The sequence below is a fragment of the Cucurbita pepo genome, chromosome LG01, assembly GCF_002806865.2.
Source record: "Cucurbita pepo subsp. pepo cultivar mu-cu-16 chromosome LG01, ASM280686v2, whole genome shotgun sequence".
In the NCBI taxonomy this organism is placed as follows: Eukaryota; Viridiplantae; Streptophyta; class Magnoliopsida; order Cucurbitales; family Cucurbitaceae; genus Cucurbita; species Cucurbita pepo.
Window position 1 is genome coordinate 17,874,982 of NC_036638.1, and position 21,130 is coordinate 17,896,111.

General features: G+C 37.4%; 5 protein-coding genes across 5 annotated transcripts; 3 read left to right on the forward strand and 2 right to left on the reverse strand.

Moving 5' to 3' along the window:
- Positions 1–926: 926 nt before the first annotated feature.
- On the forward strand, positions 927–4,841 carry LOC111806819 (serine decarboxylase). The gene is given in 5 exon segments (XM_023692303.1): positions 927–1,563; positions 1,661–1,896; positions 1,954–2,143; positions 2,234–2,370; positions 4,029–4,841. Coding segments are annotated over 5 exon segments (1,443 nt in total). The 5' UTR covers positions 927–1,253; the 3' UTR covers positions 4,599–4,841.
- A 42-nt stretch (positions 4,842–4,883) lies between these two features.
- On the reverse strand, positions 4,884–6,818 carry LOC111806796 (transcription factor VIP1-like). The gene is made up of 4 exons (XM_023692273.1): positions 6,048–6,818; positions 5,819–5,951; positions 5,467–5,551; positions 4,884–5,383 (listed from the first exon to the last, which is right to left on the reverse strand). Exons 1-4 carry the CDS (start codon positions 6,644–6,646, stop codon positions 5,211–5,213), a joined length of 990 nt encoding a protein of 329 aa, XP_023548041.1. The 5' UTR covers positions 6,647–6,818; the 3' UTR covers positions 4,884–5,210.
- Positions 6,819–12,393: 5,575 nt separating this feature from the next.
- LOC111806803 (vacuolar iron transporter homolog 4-like) lies at positions 12,394–13,210 on the forward strand. Its single transcript, XM_023692285.1, has one exon. It carries the CDS (start codon positions 12,483–12,485, stop codon positions 13,128–13,130), a length of 648 nt encoding a protein of 215 aa, XP_023548053.1. The 5' UTR covers positions 12,394–12,482; the 3' UTR covers positions 13,131–13,210.
- Positions 13,211–15,799: 2,589 nt separating this feature from the next.
- Positions 15,800–17,669, reverse strand: LOC111806813 (sm-like protein LSM3A). Its single transcript, XM_023692294.1, has 3 exons — positions 17,491–17,669; positions 16,724–16,819; positions 15,800–16,245 (listed from the first exon to the last, which is right to left on the reverse strand). Exons 1-3 carry the CDS (start codon positions 17,605–17,607, stop codon positions 16,165–16,167), a joined length of 294 nt encoding a protein of 97 aa, XP_023548062.1. The 5' UTR covers positions 17,608–17,669; the 3' UTR covers positions 15,800–16,164.
- Positions 17,670–18,533: 864 nt separating this feature from the next.
- On the forward strand, positions 18,534–20,714 carry LOC111806794. The gene has a single exon (XM_023692258.1). It carries the CDS (start codon positions 19,173–19,175, stop codon positions 20,478–20,480), a length of 1,308 nt encoding a protein of 435 aa, XP_023548026.1. The 5' UTR covers positions 18,534–19,172; the 3' UTR covers positions 20,481–20,714.
- Positions 20,715–21,130: the final 416 nt, after the last annotated feature.

The window sequence follows — 21,130 nt, forward strand, 5'->3', positions numbered from 1 at the left end:
ATTTTATAATTTAGACTAAAAAAACCAACGGGGTAGAAACGTAAATCTAACACCTGACGTGGCTTTCTAGGAGATTCCAAAGCGGAATCACGTGATTCGGGCGATGTCGGCTCTCCTTTCATTTTCCGTAAGAATATTCAATTACTTATTTTCTGGGGCCCACCCTTCCACATGTGTATGGCCTCCCGACCATTTATTTTTTTACCCCCGAAAATATCATTGCTTTAATTAATGTACATTAATTTTAATTAATTAATTAATTTTTTAATATTCTCGACCGCGTCTATAACAGCCCAGATCCACCGCTAACAGATATTATCCTCTTTGGGTTTTTCCTTTCGAGCTTTCCCTCAAAAGCGTCTATTAGGGGAAGGTTTCCACACCCTTATAAATGGTAGTTTGTTCTACTCCGTGGGACATCACAATCCACCCCTCTTTGGGGCCCAACATCCTCGTTGTCACTCTTTCCTTCCTCCAATTGATGTGGGACTGCCCCCAAATCCATCCCCCTTTGGGGTTAGCGTCCTTACTGGCACACCGCCTCGTGTCTACCCCCATTCGGGGAACAGCGAGAAGGATGATACATCGTCTGGTGTCTGGCTCTGATATCATCTGTAACGGTCCAAATCCACCGCGAGTAGAGATTGTCTTCTTTGGGCTTTCTCTTTCGGGCTTCCCCTCAAGGGTTTAAAACGCGTCTGCCAGGAGAAGGATTCCACACCCTGGTTTGTTCTCCTCCCCAACCAATATGAGAGACATCACAACGTCTATTGTCAAACCCTACCAAAATATATATTCGGCTAATTCATAGCTAAAGGATCTTATATTAATTATATTTGGAGATAAAGTTATATAAATTTATAAATGATTATTAAAGGCATGCATAATTAAGTCATTAATAAAAGGGTGAAGATTCGATAATTTTTCATGATCATCACATGTGAACTTAAGATTGTACTCATCTTCATTTCTCTCTCTCTCTCTCTTTCTTCCTCCCTTGGCAAGAGCACACGGCGCAACATTCTTGATTCCAGCACATTTCCGTCTCGAGCGCGAATCCTCGGGCTAGCCACTCAGGTTCCGTCTTCATCTTTGCAACTGTCTCTTTCGTTTACTTTCCGTTTTTGAGATCTGTTTGGAGTGTAAGTTTTGATTGGTTTTTGAGATCTGTTTGGAGTGTAAGTTTTGATTGGTTTTTGAGATCTGGAATAGAAACAAAGAGAAAGAGTTGTTGAGAGGAAGATTAGTGAGATATGGTTGGCAGCGCGATGGGGATGAGTGAGAAGAACGGTGAGGCTGAGATTTTGATCGGAGATTTGGATCCCAGTGGTCTTTTTTTGGAGTCTCTGACCAACGGCATGGATCTCGATGGAGAACATCATGCGGAATTGAAACAGAATGGGAAGAGGGAGATTGTGCTCGGTAGAAATGTCCACACTACTTGTTTCACCATCACCGAGCCAGATGCCAATGATGAATCCACTGGTGACAAGGATGCTTACATGGCTAGTGTGTTGGCTCGCTATAGAAAGAATCTCGTCGAGAGGACTAAGCATCATTTAGGTTTTTTAGTTTCTTGAAACCTCTGTCTTGTTTCCGGTTGCGAAATTGAAATGTTCGTTGTTCTGATTTGGATTTGTATTTCTGCTATTTGTTTTAGGTTACCCTTATAATTTGGACTTCGATTACGGTGCTCTGGGTCAGTTGCAGCATTTCTCGATTAACAATCTCGGCGATCCGTTCATTGAAAGCAATTACGGTGTGCACTCGAGGCAGTTTGAGGTTGGGGTTTTGGATTGGTTTGCTCGTCTTTGGGAGATTGAGAAAAATGACTATTGGGGTTACATTACAAATTGTGGCACAGAAGGCAACCTTCATGGGATTCTCGTCGGGTTAGTTTCATTGAGTTTGATTTACTCTTATGTACGGTGTTTATGTATGCTGTTTTAGCAGTGGTGAATTNCAGATGGGATTCTATATGCTTCTCAGGAATCTCATTATTCCGTTTTTAAAGCGGCTAGAATGTATAGAATGGACTGTGTGAAGGTTGGAACTCTGATATCTGGTGAGATCGATTGTGCTGACCTTAAACTCAAGTTGCTTGCTAACAAAGACAAGCCAGCTATACTCAATGTCAATATTGGTAAATTCTCTTTCCTTTTCTTCATGTTTGCATCTAGAAAGGGGATCATATTCGTTTTATTGGTGGGAATTGAGGGAATTCTTGTTACAGGAACCACTGTGAAAGGAGCCGTGGATGATCTTGATCTTGTGATACAAACACTCAACGAATGTGGATTCTCAAATGATCGGTTCTATATTCATTGTGATGGGGCATTGTTTGGACTTATGATGCCTTTTGTCAAACGTGTAAGTGACTTTTTTGCCTACTTACAATTTTCGATAGGGCATGTTCAGACTTTCGCTGTTTTTTTTCTTTACATCTCACACGAGGTAAATGCCCCGTGCTTGAGCTTAATTGCATCCATAAGATTAAAATTCTTGTAGGTTGTGTACTGACTTGAAGGAACTTGGTTACTATCCAATTTGGGTCCTATGCCTTGGAGCCTTTCCAATGAGCTACGCTCTAAATGCTAGTTAAAATTCACACAACCACCATCATCCCTCTATGATTATACATATCTATTTTCTTCCAGACCAAGTTACTGCACCTTTTTTTCTTTTGGGTTTTACCGACTGCCTTCTAATTATTTCAGAAAGGGTGGTTGCTTGTGCAGTTGCTACTCTCCTATCTTACCGTAGTTCTTGGTTGCTAATTGTGGCCTCCTATCCTATCAATGTTACTTTTACCTTTTTACCTTCACCTATTCCAAAGAATACTCTCTTTTTCATACTTCGTCTGCAAGCACAAAGTTGGCTAGGGCTTCCAGTCATCATCATACACCTGATGAAAGAGCTTTGAAGGCAGCATTGCTCTTCTTCACTTGCACAATATTGCTGGACCAAACGTTCTCCCGCTGTCCAAGATTCACCACCATTCCTATTATCAGCCCTTGTTAGAGTTTGGATGTTGCATCAATCTTGTTGTGGCTGATCATCTAAAATGACTAGCTAAACATCATTGACTTGGTCAGAAATGACCAACTACTTAATATCATACATTTTAGGATTTGGCCTGAACTATATTTATTAGATTCTTGCACATTATGCACCTCTTTCTTGCTACCTATCTCCTTGAAAACAATGTTTGACGTGCATGTGTTAAGCATATTGATAACATTTCTTATAAGCTAGGTTTAAACTCTTCTTCATAGTATGATTGGGCCCTATTATGGTAGAACCTAGTGAATCAAGCATACTTCCTAACCTTCTATAAACCTTAGTGTTCATATCATTTATTATTGTCTTTTGCTCAAAATGTTTTGATATCAAAGGGAGTCAGTGGATATCAAGGAGAGTCTCAGTTTAGGCGACAAACTTATCTGGTTATGGAGTTCCTTTGGTAATAGTAATAATGTGGGAATTTAGATTTCCCCCTATCTGTTAAAGCTATGTCATTCCTTCGATCTAGTGGTAGTATATAAGATTTTTGCTCCCCACTTCAAGTATTCACCCAGTCTTCCAAATCTCACAACTAATGGTTGCTAGGCAAAGGCAGAATGGAGAAGGAACCCTTCTCACTTCGTCTTATGTAAAGGAAATTGTATAAAAACATTAGAATTTTAAAGTTGTCTATCTACTTTGTCTCTCTCCTACCTATACTTTCAGAATTGAAAGATTATATGTATAAAAAATGTAATTGTATGTAAAATTTTGCCCCTCTATTTGAACTACTTTTTGTACTAACATTTGATTAGTGAACGGCTGAATCATTTTCATACGCGTTAAAGCTTTAAAACATACTCGCGATTATCTTTTGGTTTTATATTCCCCTTCACTGTTGTCTTGCATGAAATGAAAGCAAATATAGAACTGGGTATCTCTTTTTTTTTTCTTCTTCTTTGCTGGTAATTTTCAATCTGAATTTCTGTAATTCATCCCGGCTCACTAGTGTTGTTTTTGAGCAGGCACCAAAGGTCTCGTTTAAGAAGCCCATTGGAAGTGTTAGTGTTTCAGGTCACAAGTTCATTGGATGTCCAATGCCTTGTGGTGTTCAGCTTACAAGGTTGGAGCATATAAATGCCCTCTCAAGGAATGTTGAGTATCTAGCCTCAAGGGATGCCACAATCATGGGAAGCCGGAATGGCCATGCTCCTATCTTCCTTTGGTACACCCTCAACAGAAAAGGCTATACAGGATTTCAAAAGGAAGTTCAGAAGTGTCTCAGAAATGCACACTACCTGAAAGGCCGGCTTCTTGACGCAGGAATTAGCGCAATGCTGAATGAACTTAGCAGCACCGTTGTGTTTGAACGACCCCGAGATGAAGAGTTTGTTCGTAGGTGGCAGCTTGCATGCGAAGGAAATATTGCTCATGTTGTGGTAATGCCCAATGTTATCCAAGAGAAGCTGGATGATTTCATAGCAGAATTGACCGAAAAACGCTCAACCTGGTATGCTGAAGACAAAGATCAACCTCCTTGCCTCGCAGCAGAGTTGGGAAAGGAAAACTGTGCCTGTAAGTTGCACAGGACTTGATATGCTTTTATTGTAGCTTTATTATGTTGCGTTGCTTATTTCTAGTGAAACTCTAGATTCACTTGAATTCTAGTTGTTATAGTCGTGTGTTTCGAGTATTAATGAACGGCTGTAGGCGAGTATTCCGAGTATCAATGAATAATAGTATGTTCTAGAACTCCTCCCTCATCACTATTTATCTATTTGTAGATACTGAACCAAATAATTGTTGAATAAATATCTGATCTCTCTCAGGGAAGTTGATATTAAATGAGGAGAACAGTTCGTTCATAACAAGAAATATGATTTGGTCGCTCATAAAGAAGAGAGGCCCTATTATTTGCTGAGTGGTAGTACAATACAATCCTCAATCATCAAAGAGATAATACAGCTTTCTATACACATGTATTTGTTTGTTTTTACAAATATACTCAATACAAATTCAAATGTAGAAGACACATGCTGCTACAATTCCTTAGCTTTCGAAATAAAATATCAAGTAATGGATTAGCTGAAGATGTTACTCAGGAAAAAGAGGAAAAGCTATTCCAGGAAGATCGATAACTGACCCGGATTGGCGGATTATGCTCCGGAGAAGCTGTGATGGTGGAGCATCATAGCCAGCAGTAGCTATTACTGTTGATGATTCTGAGAGTTGCCAAACTGATGCAAGGATGGCTGGAGAGTATGGAATTGAGGGGGTAGCGCCCCTCCTCCAATGTTGAACGAGCTGCCATTTGCAACAGGCAATTGAGCTGCAGCTATCTTCAGCCGTTGCACTTCCTCCTTCAATGTCTCGTTCAGTGCTGTAATCCACCACCTCGAGTTACCATTTTTATACGAGCCATAGTAAGTAAGAAGATGAATGATGAAGAAGAGCCACACATACCATCTCTGAGTTGGGCTTGTTGCTCCATGGCCTGCAGCCTTAGTTTAAGCTCTCTGTTTTCAGTAGTCAATTCAGTGGTATCTCTCTGCACCATATTAGATTACAGAGCTTGATTTAATCAACAGTTTCCCACCTTTTCTAATTCATCAAGAAACCCACAAATTATAAAGCCTGATTATCTGTTCAACAGTTCTTGAAAAGTCAAGGTCACCAGTTCCTCCATCAGCACAACAAATTAACAAGTCCAGTTGATAGCTACAGCCCACCCGTGAGACTTGTAAAGTAAGAACAGATAAAAGATTATTGTTCTTATTCCCTTCCCCTTTAAGCTACAACAAAATAGAAGCTATACCTGTAATACAGTGACCTGTGCAGAAAGGGAAGTCGCTTCTGATTGAAGCATCTGCACCTTCTTCTCTAATTCGTTTGTGTAACGTATTTTCCTCTCCTTGGATCGTGCAGCAGATTGTCTGTTCGCCAGGATCCTGAAATGGAAGATTAATCCCGAACTGATCATGACTTAATCAAAGACAGCGACTCATAAATTCAATAATCCAAGCAGAAAATGACGGATGAACAACCTCTTAGCTCTTTTAGGGTCCATCAAAGCAAGCTCAGCGAGTTTATCAGGTGCCATGGCCTTCTTGGAGCAATCAATTACGCCGGTGGATTCAGCTTCAAACGACGAGGTCAAAGCGCCATCCATGGAATTGCTATGCCTATGGCGACCGATCTTCTTCTCCCCGACCGTTACCCTCCCGCCAAGTACCTCACCGTCGCTGCCGTCTCCGGCGATCCCTAAGCCGTCGAAGAAGTCTGAATCCATCGACAAACTCCGGCAGTGAGCACCAAAGAAGTCCGAAGCCGAGGTATCGTTACTAGCTTTAGGTTTCGAGGCAGAGGCGTCGTCAGGGGACTTTGAATTGAAGGAATCGAGAGCCATACGAGCGCCCACCGGCGTCGGAGACGGCGACGGCGAGGGAGAACGAAGGGAAGATGATAAATCGTGGTCGGGATGATCGAAGAGGAGAAGATCGTCGAAATTAGCAAAGCGGAAAGATGTATCGGAGTGAGAACGGCGATGGTGATAGCCACGCTGTGGAGTCTCCGGCATCTGTTCTATGTCCATCCTCGTCGCCGTCTGCGGCGGTTTCCGGGCGGTGAAGTTCAAATCCATCATCAAAACTTAAGATGAACTACAGAGGAGAAAGAAAGTAGCTGAGCGAGCTCAAGTTTTGGACATGGTTAAGAAGAAGGAGAAGCTATTATAGCGGGATTAGTGGGGTGAGATTGTAATTTTCTAAAATGAAGGGTCAAAAACACAATAAGAGGAAAAAGTGGGCATTACTTTGCTTTCATATTATCAAATTTTGGTGGTATTGTGTAATTTGGAGGAAGTTATTTCAGTTGTAAACATACAAAGAGAAAATAAAATAAAATAAAATAAAATAAAAAGTATTCAAGAATTTTCCATAGGTAAAGACCAAATTCAAATAATCCAAATCTCGACCGTAACGGCCCAAATCCACTGCTTGCAGATATTGTTCTTTTTGGGCTTTCCCTTTCGGGGGAAGCCGTCTCCTAGGGGAAGAGGTGTCTGTAACGGCCCAGATCCACTGCTAGCAGATATTGTCATTTTTGGGCTCCCCTCAAGGCTTTAAAACGCGTCTCCTAAGGGGAGGTTTCCACATCCTTATAAATGGTGGTTTATTCTCCTCCCCAACTAATGTAGGACATCACAGTGTCAAGTCGAGCATAGAATGTTTTTCTGTATTTTAAAGTACGAACTGAGTTATTATGTATATAGAAGACGGAAATGAGTTGATACAATGTCATATTAATTCGTGTCGTGATCTACAACCTTTATCAGTTGAGCTATCTACCTTGAGACCCAGCCACTTGGAGATCGAAACCTGCAAGTCATCCAAGTCTAATAAGTTGAGCTACCAACCTCGAGACTACACACCCTTGAGATGTTTCGATGATATAATAATTAGCCCTGAAATTATAATATATAGTTGTGATTAAATTGGAGCAATTAGGTTAGAAATTGATTGAGGTGTTTCCATCCCTACCGACACTTATAATCCATGAATTAAATTGACATCTTACCATTAACGATTAGACAACATGACTTCATTTAGACTTCATTCAGGTAGAAACAATAATAATAAATAAATAACTTTTTTTTATTCATATTTAAGACAAATAAATTTGACCAAACTATATACAATTAAAAATATATTTTACGTAGGATTTATAACTAATAGAGCATATATCGTAGATTTGGGACGTTATTGTGTTATGTTGACGTTCAGATTGCTTCAAAGACGGTATATTTTACATTGTTATTTAGGTAAGTAGGTCAGATTAATAGTATGACGTGTGCTATATTGTATAATCCAGTAACATGATGATTATGATATATGCTATGCTGTGATGATTTTTTTTTATAAATATTAATGTTGTATTAAAACTGATGTTATATACTCTGAGACCTCGTGTATGTGTGTAATTCATTAGACATGAAATGAAAGGAAAAGGAATAATGATGTACAATATATTCGTGTTCCCTTCTTTCTACGACTCTTCTGGGGTCCTAACTTGCAGTAAAGTGTTTAGATTAAGGTTGATGCATCTGTAAGTGATACCACTTATGTACGAAATGATGCATACTTGACAAGACCCATAGTGTAACGCTTGAGTCCGAACAAGGTATTAGATACTTGATATTTCCTATCGAGCCAAAACTTTTGGGATTTTATTGAGAATCTTAAGGATGGAATTTCAAGATAGCGTAGAAGAGAAAAAGTCTCACAAACTCAAGAAAAATACAAAAGTAAATGTTGAAAAATTAGAAAAATGGTATCAGAGCCCGACATTGGATGATGTGCCAGCGATGAGGTTGAGCCCCAAATGGGGGTGGATACTAGGTTGTGTGCAACCGAGAACGCTGGCCCCAAAAGGGGTTGATTGGAGGGTCCACATCTATTAGAGAGAGGAACGAGAATGCTGGGCCCTGAAGGGGGTGGATTGTGGGATCTCACATCCGTTGAAGAGGAAAACAAAACATTCTTTGTTAGGGTGTGGAAACCTATTGTTTTAAAAACTTTGAGAAGAAGCCTAAAACAAAAAGCCCAAAAAAGACAATATCCACTACAAGTGAGTGGTATTTTGGTAACTTATTCCATTACAAAAATATTTTTATTTATTTTTATTTTTTTATGACATTTTTATTTTATATTTTATATTTTTAAAAGATTAATTTTTTTTTTTAATAAAATAACAATTATTTAATTGATTAAAATTGTTGAAGGAAAAATAAAGTAATTTCTTTATTAAAAATACAAATATACTTGGCCCATTGTGTTATGTGGTATAATGGGCCAAAGCCCAATGGGCCAGTTTCGAAACCCAATCTACTTTTGTGATTCTTTCGTTGAAGCCCAATAGGGATCCAAAGACGGAGGATGGTCCAACTTCAATTTGGGCCTTACTTATATCTTGAAACCAATCAAATCACAAAATTTCAACCGACCAATAAGCGGAGTCCGAACATCTCATCACTATCATCAATATCGCCACTATCATCAGAAAACCCTTATGGTTGTTATCCGGGTTCAGCAACGGGATTGAATATCTGAATCAAATCAGAGTTCACGCCCCCGCCTTGAAAAAATAGGACCACAGGTCACACGATAGAAGAACACCCAAGATAAAAGATGCACACTCCTCCATGTGAAATATTCATCTTCATTGGAGTTTTTAGTAATAGTCGTGACCAACAACCATAAGTCGTCAGCTCGTAGGAAACGCGAGAGCTTCAAGCCCGATTCCTAGTAACACACCCCACACACAAGCACCACCCAACGAAAGGTGGATGAAAGCTACCGACTTTACTCAAGTTCCGTTTGATATATTCTCACACACCCATTTTATTCACTAGACCTAATATATAAACAAAACCGAGATCGTTTTCCTATAATGACCTAAATATGCACGTTCAAGTGGTCTAGACACTTCCTAATCAATTGTTGCTCGTCCAAGCCCAATCCCAACTGGGGTCGTAAGACTCCTCAACCTCCTACATGGTTAAATCTAAAAATTTTAAACATATAGCCAAGAATAAACTCGATCTACATTTCCAAGCTCACATAACACATGTTTGAATCTAGACTTTGCAGTAATATGATTAAAAAAAATCTTAAGAGATAATTACAAGTCAGATCAATTTTTTTAATTAAAATAAAAAATCATCGCACATTTGAATACAAACGTTAGCCACTAAATAACGATCATTACGGCTTAACTATAATTACGAGTCAAATTAGTTTTTTAATACTTAAATTAAGATCATGATTTGGGTAAGATTAAGAAGAAATGGATGGATTAATAAGATTAGAAAAAGAAAAAAAAAAAAAAAAAAAAAAAAAANTAAGATAATGGTATAGTTGGTGGTGGTCACGTGGATTGCACACTCTTTAATATTTTTTTATGTCATCTTCCTTACTCTCCACACTTGGTGTAATCCCTCTCACCATTCCAATATTATTTTTGTTTTCTCAAATTATTTAAATATTCTTTACATTATTATTTAAAAAAAAAAAAATTAGTGGTCGTTATGATTTATTGAAATTAATATTTAAATAGGTCGCTCTAACCATATAAATAATATATATTGAATAGCGATTATCGATATTGTTATTATTATCTTATTTAACATATTTAAATTATAGTTTTTAATGTTATATTTATATGTATGTTGTTTATATGTGTTAAAGATCTCACGTCGATTAGATAAAGGAATGAAACATTTTTTAAAAGGGCGTGGAAACCTTTCCGTGGTAGACACGCATTTTAAATTTAGCGGGTCAAAGCGGATGATATCTTTTAGTGGTGAATTTGAGCTATTACAAATAATATCAGAGCCAGATATCGGGCGGTGTGCCAATGAGAATAGTGGCCCCAAAGAGGCTGGATTGTAAGATCCTCCATCAATTGGATAAGGGTATTAAACATTTCTTACAAGAGTGTGGAAACTTTTCCTTAATAGACACGTTTTAAACTTAACGAGGCAAAACAGATGATATCTGTTATCAATAAACTAGATTATTATAAATAGTATTAGAGCCAGACATCGGGCGGTGTGCCAACGAGACCAGTGGCTCCAAGGAGGGTGTATTGTGAGATCTCACATTGGTCGGGAATGAGAACAAAACATTTTAAAGTTGTAAATTGGAGAGATAAACGAAACATTTTTTACAAGGGTATGTAAACCTCTCCAAACGCGCGTTTTAGAACTATGAGGCTAATAACGATACGTAACAGGCTAAATGATTTAGATTAGATAACCTACGTCGGTTGGATTTGTGTTCATACGAACACCTCTACCAAATATAAACAAACCCCTTTATTAATAAAAAGATGATTCAAAGGTGGGATTAATGTTTTTTTATTTTTTATTTTTTATTTTTTATTTATTTTTTTATTTATTAATCTCACTTTTGTATTTTTTAAGCTTCAAATCTGTTCGATTCCTTTTATAAAGCTTTTTTAATTTTCCTAATTATTCTAATTTTATAATATTTCTTTAATATATTCTTAATATTCAATTTCTTTTACCGAAAACTCGAAAAATTGCATTAAGTCAAAAAAGTTAGGCTTGTTCGTTCATTCATCTGGCTTACGTTCTTCGCGTAGCGGTTTAAAATAATCATATTTGAATAAAATAAAAAGAAGAATAATAATATTTAATTAACCTTTTTACTGTGGGGGCATAAGCCACCATGTTTTACCTTGTTCAAAGGGGGATAGAATTTGCATTTTTCCACTCTTTTTCTTTATTTATTTTTTAATTAATTTCCTAAATATCACTTTTGAATAACTTTTTTTTTTTAGAATCCTAAATAATTCTTTTAAAATTTAAAATATTATGGAGTAGTCTCAATGTTAGAAAAGTAAAAACTCTTTTTTGAAATTTAATTATATATTTAAATATTTCTCGATTTTTAAAATTTTTAATAATATTATTACAAAAATACCCTTTTAAAACGTGAGGGATAGTTCTATCTATATACTAATGGTAAGGACATTTTGGAACTTTTTAAAAAAAGTTTAAAAGGTCTCGGTTAACATTTAAAAGTTTAAAGATATTTTTTAAATAAATTATTAACCACGGTATTGTTGAAAACTTTCAAAATTCATAAATATACAACTGATATTTTAACCACTCAAGCCCACCACTAGTAGATATTATCTGTTTTAGTCAGTTAGGAAGAGGTTTCCACACCCCTACAAACAATGTTTCATTCCCCCTCTCTTATATTGTAACAGCTCAAGTCTACTGCTAACGGATATTGTCTAGTTTAGTCGGTTAGGAAGAGGTTTCCACACCCTTACAAGCAATGTTTCATTTCCCTCTTTGATATTGTAACACCTCACGTCCACCGCTAGCAGATATTGTTTGCATTAGTCTGTTAGGGAGAGGTTTTCACACCCTTACAAGCAATGTTTGATTCCATTCTCTAACTGATGTGGGATCTCACAATACACTCATTTGGGAGTCCAATGTCTTCGTTAACACACAATAATATTATTTATAATTGTCAAACCCCATGGCTAGCAGATATTATCCACTTGTTACATATAGTCATCAGTTTCACGATTTTAAAACGCAACTATTAGAGAGAGGTTTCCACTCTTATAAGCAATGATTTGTTCCCTTCTCCAAGTCGGTACGGGATCTCACAAATATACACGAACAATAAAATAAAATAATAATAATAATAATAAATAACGTAAAAGTTTGTTTCTTTTTTTGTCATTAATTTTGTTGTTTGTGTTGGTTCTTTAAGTGGGTGTTGTGTGTGAACTCCACTTTGTTGTCTATTCTTGAAACCCCAAATGAAAAGCTTTTGTTTTTCCTTCATAAATACTCTCTTAAGGCGTGTGTCTTCCACAATTCCCCCTTTACTCTTCTTCTTCTTCTTCAAACTTCATTGCTTTTCTCTTCAAAAATGGACCCCAACAAGTTAACCCTAACCAATTTGGAGCAACAATCCCCCTCCGACGTCGAAACCAAGCAATTCGACTACTCAAAACGCGCCCAATGGCTACGTGCAGCCGTGCTCGGTGCCAACGACGGGCTCGTCTCCACCGCGTCTCTCATGATGGGAGTTGGAGCCGTGAAACAAGACATCAAGGCCATGATCCTCACTGGCTTTGCCGGGTTGGTTGCCGGTGCGTGTAGTATGGCGATCGGTGAGTTCGTGTCGGTTTACTCACAATTAGACATTGAAGTAGCTCAAATGAAGAGAGAAAAGTTGCAAAGAGGTAGCCATCTAGATGGGCAAACCCAAAGCCAAGAGAGCAAAGGTAATGAAAAACTGCCTAACCCACTCCAAGCCGCTATAGCCTCTGCCTTGGCTTTCTCTATTGGAGCAATGGTGCCATTGTTGGCTGCTTCCTTTATAAGAGAATATAAGGTAAGGCTTGGCGTGGTTGTTGCAGCGGTAACGTTGGCTCTCCTTGCGTTCGGGTCGTTGGGCGCTCTCCTTGGAAAAGCATCACCGGTTAAGTCGTCCATCCGAGTGTTGGTTGGAGGTTGGCTAGCCATGGCTATAACCTTCGGATTAACTAAGCTAATCGGAGTAAGTGGACTCTAGTCGTTCTAATATTATTTAAAGGACCCGAACCGAACGTATGGAGCTAAACTATTATTTTGTATACAAAAAAAAAAAAAAAAAAAAAAAAAAAAAAAAAAAAAAAAAAAAAAANGAATTCATATGTTGGTTTAAATTAGAAAGATGAGCAAAGCAAAATCAAAAAGCCAAAAAAAAAGCTTATTTTCTTTGATGAATACATGTAGCAGGTATTATTATTATTATTATTATTTAATTTTGTTTGGTGTAAGATAAATATTTTATTTATTAATTAAATATTTTATTTTATTTTCATAGAATATCAATATTTTAAAGAAACTGAAATAACTAAAATTGAAAAAGAAAATATTAGACGTTTCGTTCTTTAATTAACGATTCCTTTTTGGGTTAGGAAAACTATGCACACGTTTCGTGCCTATTAGACGTTAGAATTAGCGTATATTTTTCTTTTTTATTTAATTTAATCGTCTGAGTTATAAGTAGTTTAATTTATTAAGATATATATTTCAACTCGGAAATAAAAAGAGACAATACTGCTCGCTCAAAATATTAGGAATGATTTTGATTGATCTCGATTTATATATATTTTAATTTAAAAGAATTTTAAAAGAATTTTGTAGTTTGGGTTGGTGTTAGGGGTTCTTGGAGAGACCAAGGTGATTAGATTAGTTTAATATTTTAATTAATATAATATGTGTTAACCAATGTTCTAACTTTGGAAATTTTGATGATTTAAATTATATTATATGATATTTAATTTAAGTATTGAAGCAGTTTTTAATACTAAATTATAAATACAAGGAAGAGTTAATTAGAAATTAAAAATAATAATTAGAACTTCATATCTTATAATTATGAAAATTTAACCAATAAATTTTATTTATTTTTATTAATTATTATATTTATAAAGTTTGTTAAAATAAATGGCCCGGATGAAAATGGACCAAAGAGTTGGGGGGCCGAATTAGAAAGGAAACCGGCGGCGATGAGACCAGTGGCCGAAATTCGGCGCGAGGCTTTCTCCTTCCTTGGCCTGAAACGCAGCCCCGATCACCAACGGCACCAGCGTTCGCCATTTCCGGCGAAAGAAGCCAATCGTACTTATACAGGTACAGAACAGGAGTTCTTGTTCTTTATATGCTGAAGAATCGACGCTGATTTTTCTGCTTGGAACTTTCGGAATCTTTTACTTTTCTAGGGTTTTATAGTTGTCGGCTTTGACTCTGGCATGTGCAATTCGAATCTGTTTTGCGAGAATAAATTTGTACTCATTGTTTAGTTGATGGATTTGGATGATGAGTTTTTTCTTTTGGGGCTTTCAAATCATGTTTTGAAGTGCGTCGGCTCTGGTTTTGAGTTCCCGGTGTCTCTGTTTCCCTTGTATTTGACTATCACTATATGTTGTTGAGCATCTTTCTTTTTCCTTGTACTTTATTAGGCATATAATATGCTTGATGGAATATGCTTGATGGGGTTTGATTATCTATAAGATCCCGATTCGGGGGGAGAACGAACCACCTTTATACTATGCGTGATGGAATATGCTTGATGGGGTTGTGATTATCTATAAGATCTATCCTTATAAGGGTGTAGAAACCTCTCCTTAATAGACGCGTTTTAAAAATCTTTTAGGGAAGTCCGAGAGTGAAAGCTCATAGAGGACAATATCTACAAATGGTATTAGAGCCAGACACCGGATAATGTGCCAACGAGGAAGCTGAACTCTGAAGGGGGTGGACACGAGGCAGTGTGCCAGCAAGGACGCTGGGCTTCGAAGGGAGGGTGGATTGGGGAGTCCCATATTGATTGGGAAAGGGAACGAGTGCCAGTGAAGACGCTAGGTCTCGAAGGAGAGTGGATTGTGAGCTCCCACATTGGTTGAGAAGGAGATACAAAGCATCCTTTATAAGTGGGTGGAAATCTCTCCCCAACGCGTTTTAAAAACTTTGAAGGGAAGCCCGAAAGGGAAAGCCTAAAGAGGACAATATCTACTAGGGGGGACTTTGGTCATCATGAGTTTCTTTTTCCTTTTACTAAAACCTGATACTAAGCATAGCTTAAAATAATGATTGATTAGATCAAAAGTAGAAAATATTATCTGAAATTTCAAAAGAAAGCCATGAAAGTGTATGGTCTTTCTACAGATTAGAATTTTCAAAAGGAAACCATGGAATTCTAACATGTGCTTAGTACTGATAGTGATAGCCAAACGTGGATTTCACAGGTCTAGCTAGGTTTCAATGATCCATTTGTGTCCAATGCGAACATAGTCCACAGGTCTAGCTAGGTTCCAAACCTAAGGCTTGTTTAAGAAGGAAAAACCAGGGAAATATCTCCAGTTCCTTCAAGTTCATGAATAGATTTAGTTTCTCCCAATGATCTTACCCCTACTCAACCCAACAGATCAATTTTTTAGTTCAACAACATGCAACATGATAGACAACAATGCTAATAGTTCCAAAGCTAAATTGGGGTAAGTTAGCAACATGATAGACAACAATGCTAATAGTTCCAAAGCTAAATTGGGGTAAGTTAGCAACACGATAGATCGATTCATGATACTCATTCACAAATACATAAGAACTTTTCAACTATTTTATAAAAACAAACGACTTCAACAACGCAACGTACGAGTACAAGCATTTCAGTAAGGGAGGATGAAAACAAAATTTTCAAAAACAAAACAAAACAAGCGATGCTTCATAACAACTCTGGCTTAGATGCATAATATCGAGTTGTCCTTACTTGGCCTTACATGTAAAACCTAAAGCCATTCAAATAATGCAGCCAATGACAATATCAAATACTACGGCTAAAGACTCAAATATATCAAAAGCAACTAACAAGTTGTCTGTTCTAACATAACAAAATACAACATGCATATCAACTAATGAAGGAGCTATTCTATAAACGAGGTCAAGTACTTGATGTTTCTAAATTTTGGATCTTCAAACTTTTCAGCTTCAGTAAATCAAGTAGAGAGATGAATAAGAACTTCCCATTAAGGATGAACACAAGTGAACTTCCAATGCAAAACTTAAACAGTCCTCAGCGGAGGAGAAACCAATATGACACCATCTCCTCTAACGAAAAGAAACGGGACCGTACGCCTGGATGTCTGGAAAAGAAAATCAATAAATATACCAAATCTCCATTGAAGTACATACAAGAGATATCATACTCAACTTAACATAACAAGTATGGATATAGACTCAAGCTTAAGGGACTCCGGGTATACTTTTCTTCCTTTCCTTTAGTTTGAAACTTCAAACGTTTGAGCTATATGTATTTTCTGTCCGTTAGAAACACAATACTTCACTAGTAAGCCAGTGTTCACGTCTAAAAGCCCACATGGTTTACTTGAAAATGATACCTATTTAAGAGTATTCAAACCTATCTTCCACTTTGTTAGTGAATTAAGTGTTTATGGAATGGACTCTTGTGCGTGGTATGTATCTATTTTATAGCACGAAACTGAATGCTTCGAGTAAATACCAAGATTTTCACAAACATTCCTCGTGCAAGACTCGCAGACTCTATTTCCTATGAATAATTCTCCTATTTTATCGGGAGTGGGAGCGAGAAAATGATCATACCCGAACTATCTCTTCATAAGTCTCATCATCAATTTCAACTGTGGTAACAATTTCTTCAACATCACCAAGAATCATATTTAGATGCTGATCATAGGCCTGCAAAGCAAGAGAGCCAGAAATCGATAATAGAAATGAAGAAACGTTTCAAAGCTTGAAAATTTTCCATTCACTATGTTATCTCAAAACTAGAAATGCAATACAAGAGTCAACAGGTCAGTTATTGATCATATTCAACATCATGTAGATGAGTGTGTCACAATCTACAGGGCATTGCAACAGTGGTTTGTTAAAAAAACAAGGTCTCCACTTAGAACATCATTACTAACTACTAAATGAGAAAATGTAGCTCCAAGAAACCCGTCAGTACCAAAAAAATCCAAAAAATGGACCATATTTGTTTTAGAATCAATAACTAGCAGACTTGGGCCTTGATATTGTAATCTATGGGTAGAAGAAACACATTCATAATGGTAAATTGGCATGGATAATATGGAACATCCTCCAATTTCATGCCACTCCATTCCCATAAAGGGGTAATTTCTAATCGGAAGAAACTAAGATGTCGCCATAATGAGCGTAAGCAAATTTCAAGAGAAATCCATCAAGAAACTCGAACAATAACAAAACCCTAATTCCCAAACTACCAATTTGATAAAAATTTATTGAAAAAACAAACAAGTGATGGCAGTCGATTCATCATTAGTGAAAGAAAACAGAAGAGATATAAGGGAAAGATAAGAATCAATCGAAGGGGATGAGTATAATACATGGAGCTTCCCACGGAGTTCGCGGTCAGAGCGAAGCTTGACGTAAATGCGCTCGTCAAGACTCAACCTAATGAGATCCAACGGCTCCTTGACAGTGCTTTCTTCCTCGGTCGCCATTTTCGATCTCTCGAAGCTCTGAAATTCACGAACCAAATACTGAGGTTTATAATTCCGATTCCCAGTCACCGGTCCACCCCTGTATTTAAGGCCGACCCGACCCACGTATTTTAGGATCCAATAATATTTTTTAATTTTCCTATTTTGATTAACTATATTTAATTTATTGATTATTGTCCTGTTTTTTCAATAAATAAATAAATAAATAATTGTCAATTTAAAATTAATTAACAATTTTTATTTTACTAACTAGAATTATTGATTTTTTATTTTTTTTTTATTTTATTTAGAGTTTGCACCCCATTTGAAAAAAAAAAAAAAACTTGTTTTCGGGCTCGGTTTCTTATTTTGCCTTGTCTACTAGGAGCACATACTCGTACACATTTCTTTCGGTATCTAATCATTTTAGAGAATGGTTTATTGATAATTGATATGTACTCATTTTTTTTACGTCCACAATTTTTATAATGTATTCTCTTATAGACAAACACGACTCTCCACAATGGTACGATATTGTCCACTTTTTCATCATCCAACACCTCCCCTTGAACAAAGTACGCCTCCCTTAATCGAGACTCGACTCCTTTTCTTTTGGAGTCCTTTGTTCGACATGACTAAGTTTAAGACATGACTCTGATACTATGTTAGACGAACACAACTCTCAACACTATGATATTATCCACTTTGAGCATAAGCTCTTATGCTTTGCTTTGGGCTTCTCATAAGGTCTCGTAACAACAGAGAGATTATTCTTTGATTATAAATCCATCCTCGTCCAACATTCTCGGCCAACAAATTGTTTGAATTTCTCTTCAAATAAGAAAGGTTTAATTAAAAAAAAAAAAAAAAACTTTAATTCCAAGGGAATCATTTTTATGATAAGAATATGGGAATCAAAGTTTTGAGGTTGAAGAAGCGAGAATCAAAAACGGATGGGTAATACTCATAGAGGAGATGCTTGCCCAAACATGGCATTAGATGAACTCCCAACCCAATAGCACGCAAAAGCTTTTCTCCGTTACGTGAAATTTAATGACCCACCAGATCCTCCCCATTCATTGAACTTTCATAAATCAATACCTACGCATTGGCTGTTCTGTTCGGTTCTTTCGCCCACTAATTTGACGTTTTCCCTCTTTTTCTTCTTCATTTACAGAACCCCACATCCCTGCTCTTTCCCCTCGCTTCTCGATCGCCACACCCACCCAATAAGCGCCGTCGTCTCTTGTCTCCGCCTCTTTCCGTTTCCTATTTTCTGGGTTTTGCTCAGATAAGTGATTCTGCTGCTTCTTTCTTGACTCTTTTGCTTTGAACTGTGAAGGGTTGTTTCTCTTTTCTTCCCCTTTTTGGGGTTTCTTCGCGAAATATCATGTTCTGTTTGGCTGATTCCTGTGTGTTCTTTTACTTTTTGTGCAAATGGGATTTGTTTGAATCATATTTCCAATAGCCTACTGTGGAAAATTTGATCTGGGTATGCTTGATTTTCCCGTCCTGTAATGTTATGGATGATTATTTGGTGATTTAGTAGCTTTAGAATCATGTGAAATGTTCTTTTGATATATTATATGGAAGGGAGTTTATCACAAGAAGGGTTGATTCCAGGAGGGGCCTCTTATGGAGGTCCTGATTTGCAAGGCTCGTTTAAGGTTCATAATCAGGCACAACATCATCATCTTCATACTCATCAGGGTTCTTCAGTAAATCCTTCCACTCAGGAGGGTTTTTTACTTCTACAAAATTGTGACCATACCATGTCTTTGGTAGATTATAGCAAGGGAGAGAGGTGTAAAAACTCACAGAGTGACGATGAGCCAAGCTTTAACGAGGACGGTATCGATCCTCATAATGAGACGATTAAGGGGAAGAAGGGATTGATGTGGCATCGTGTGAAATGGACGGATAAAATGGTGAAGCTTCTGATTACGGCGGTGTCTTATATCGGAGATGATATTGCTTCGGATTATGAAGGAGGTGGAAGAAGGAAATTTCAAATTATACAGAAGAAAGGTAAATGGAAATTGATGTCAAAGGTTATGGCTGAAAGGGGCTATCAAGTTTCACCACAGCAGTGTGAGGATAAATTTAATGACCTCAATAAGAGGTATAAGAGGCTGAATGATATGATTGGGAGAGGCACTACGTGCCGAGTTGTTGAGAATCCTGCACTTCTTGATGTCATTGATTATTTAACAGACAAAGAGAAGGATGATGTGAGAAAAATTTTAAACTCGAAGCAATTGTTCTATGAGGAAATGTGTTCGTATCATAATTCGAATCGACTCCATCTACCCCATGATCCTGCTTTGCAGCGTTCATTGCAGTTGGCTTGTAGAGTTAGGGATGATCATGATTATGATGAGCCAAGGAGACACCAAAACGATGATTTTGATGAAAACGAACATGGTGAAACTGATGAACATGACGATTTTGAGGAGAATTTTGCACCTCATGGGGACGACACACTATCTCTAGGAGGCTCAGTAAAGAGGCTAAGGCGAGGTCAGGACTTCGACGATGCTCATCCCTGTGGAAATTCCTTGAATTCTCTTGATTGCAATAGAGGTTCTCATGCTTACTCACAAACACAATTCGCTCAAGGCGATATAGCTCATTTAGAAACCGAAAGTATGAAAGGTTCTTCGTCGCAAAAGCAGTGGATGGAGCTTCGTTTACTAGAGTTGGAAGATCAGAAGCTTCAAACTCGAGTTGAAATGTTGGAATTGGAGAAACAGAAGTTCAAATGGGAGAGAGTTAACAAGAAAAAGGACCGTGAGCTTGAAAAAATGAGGATGATAAACGAGAGGATGAAGCTTGAAAACGAGCGCGTTGCGCTTGACATAAAGCAGAAGGAAATCGGTTCGAGAATTCATTGATTGGCTGCTATAATATGAACTATTATGAATCGTTATGCTGCTGCTGTTTATACATGTCTGGTTATGCTAGAGTAATGAGGTAGAGTTGTATTTGGGTTCTTTTACATTGCCTGCATCTAGCATGTATAGTTAGATAGGTTTCATACAAATGACTGCGTTTCATTGTTTTGTCTCTGCTTATATGGAATCTATTGTGGTTTAGGAACTTGATAAAATGGTTCGATATCTTGTGTCAAATTGATGCCATTGGTCTCGTGTTCAAGTTAATGAATTGTTGTGAGATCTCACATTGGTTAGAGAGGAGAACGAAGCGTTCTTTATGTGGATGCGGAAACCTCTCCCTAGTAGACGCGTTTTAAAACTGTGAGGCTGACTATGATATGTAATGGGCTAAAACGGACAATATCTGTTAGCGGTGTGCTTGGGCTTGGGCTGTTACAAATGGTATCAGAGCTAGACACTGAGCTGTGTGCTAGTGAGGACGTAGGGCCTCAAGGAGGGGTGGATTGTGAGATCCCACATTGGTTGGGGAGGAGAATGAAATATTCTTTATAAGGGTGTGGAAACCTCTCCCTAGTAGATGCGTTAAAAAATCGTGAGGCTGACAGCGATACGTAACGGGTCAAAACGGGTAATATCTGTTAGTGGTG

Coding starts and splice junctions, on each gene's coding strand:
- LOC111806796 (XM_023692273.1), bottom strand. CDS start 6,646: ATGATGGATTTGAACTTCACCGCCCGGAAACCGCCGCAGACGGCGACG. Junction 5,552..5,818: donor CACAGGTCACTGTATTACAG/GTATAGCTTCTA, acceptor AATATGGTGCAG/AGAGATACCACTGAATTGAC. Junction 5,384..5,466: donor ACAAGCCCAACTCAGAGATG/GTATGTGTGGCT, acceptor GGTGGATTACAG/CACTGAACGAGACATTGAAG.
- LOC111806803 (XM_023692285.1), top strand. CDS start 12,483: ATGGACCCCAACAAGTTAACCCTAACCAATTTGGAGCAACAATCCCCC.
- LOC111806813 (XM_023692294.1), bottom strand. CDS start 17,607: ATGGCGACCGAGGAAGAAAGCACTGTCAAGGAGCCGTTGGATCTCATT. Junction 16,820..17,490: donor AACTCCGTGGGAAGCTCCAT/GTATTATACTCA, acceptor CTTGCTTTGCAG/GCCTATGATCAGCATCTAAA. Junction 16,246..16,723: donor CTTATGAAGAGATAGTTCGG/GTATGATCATTT, acceptor TTTCTTTTCCAG/ACATCCAGGCGTACGGTCCC.
- LOC111806794 (XM_023692258.1), top strand. CDS start 19,173: ATGGAAGGGAGTTTATCACAAGAAGGGTTGATTCCAGGAGGGGCCTCT.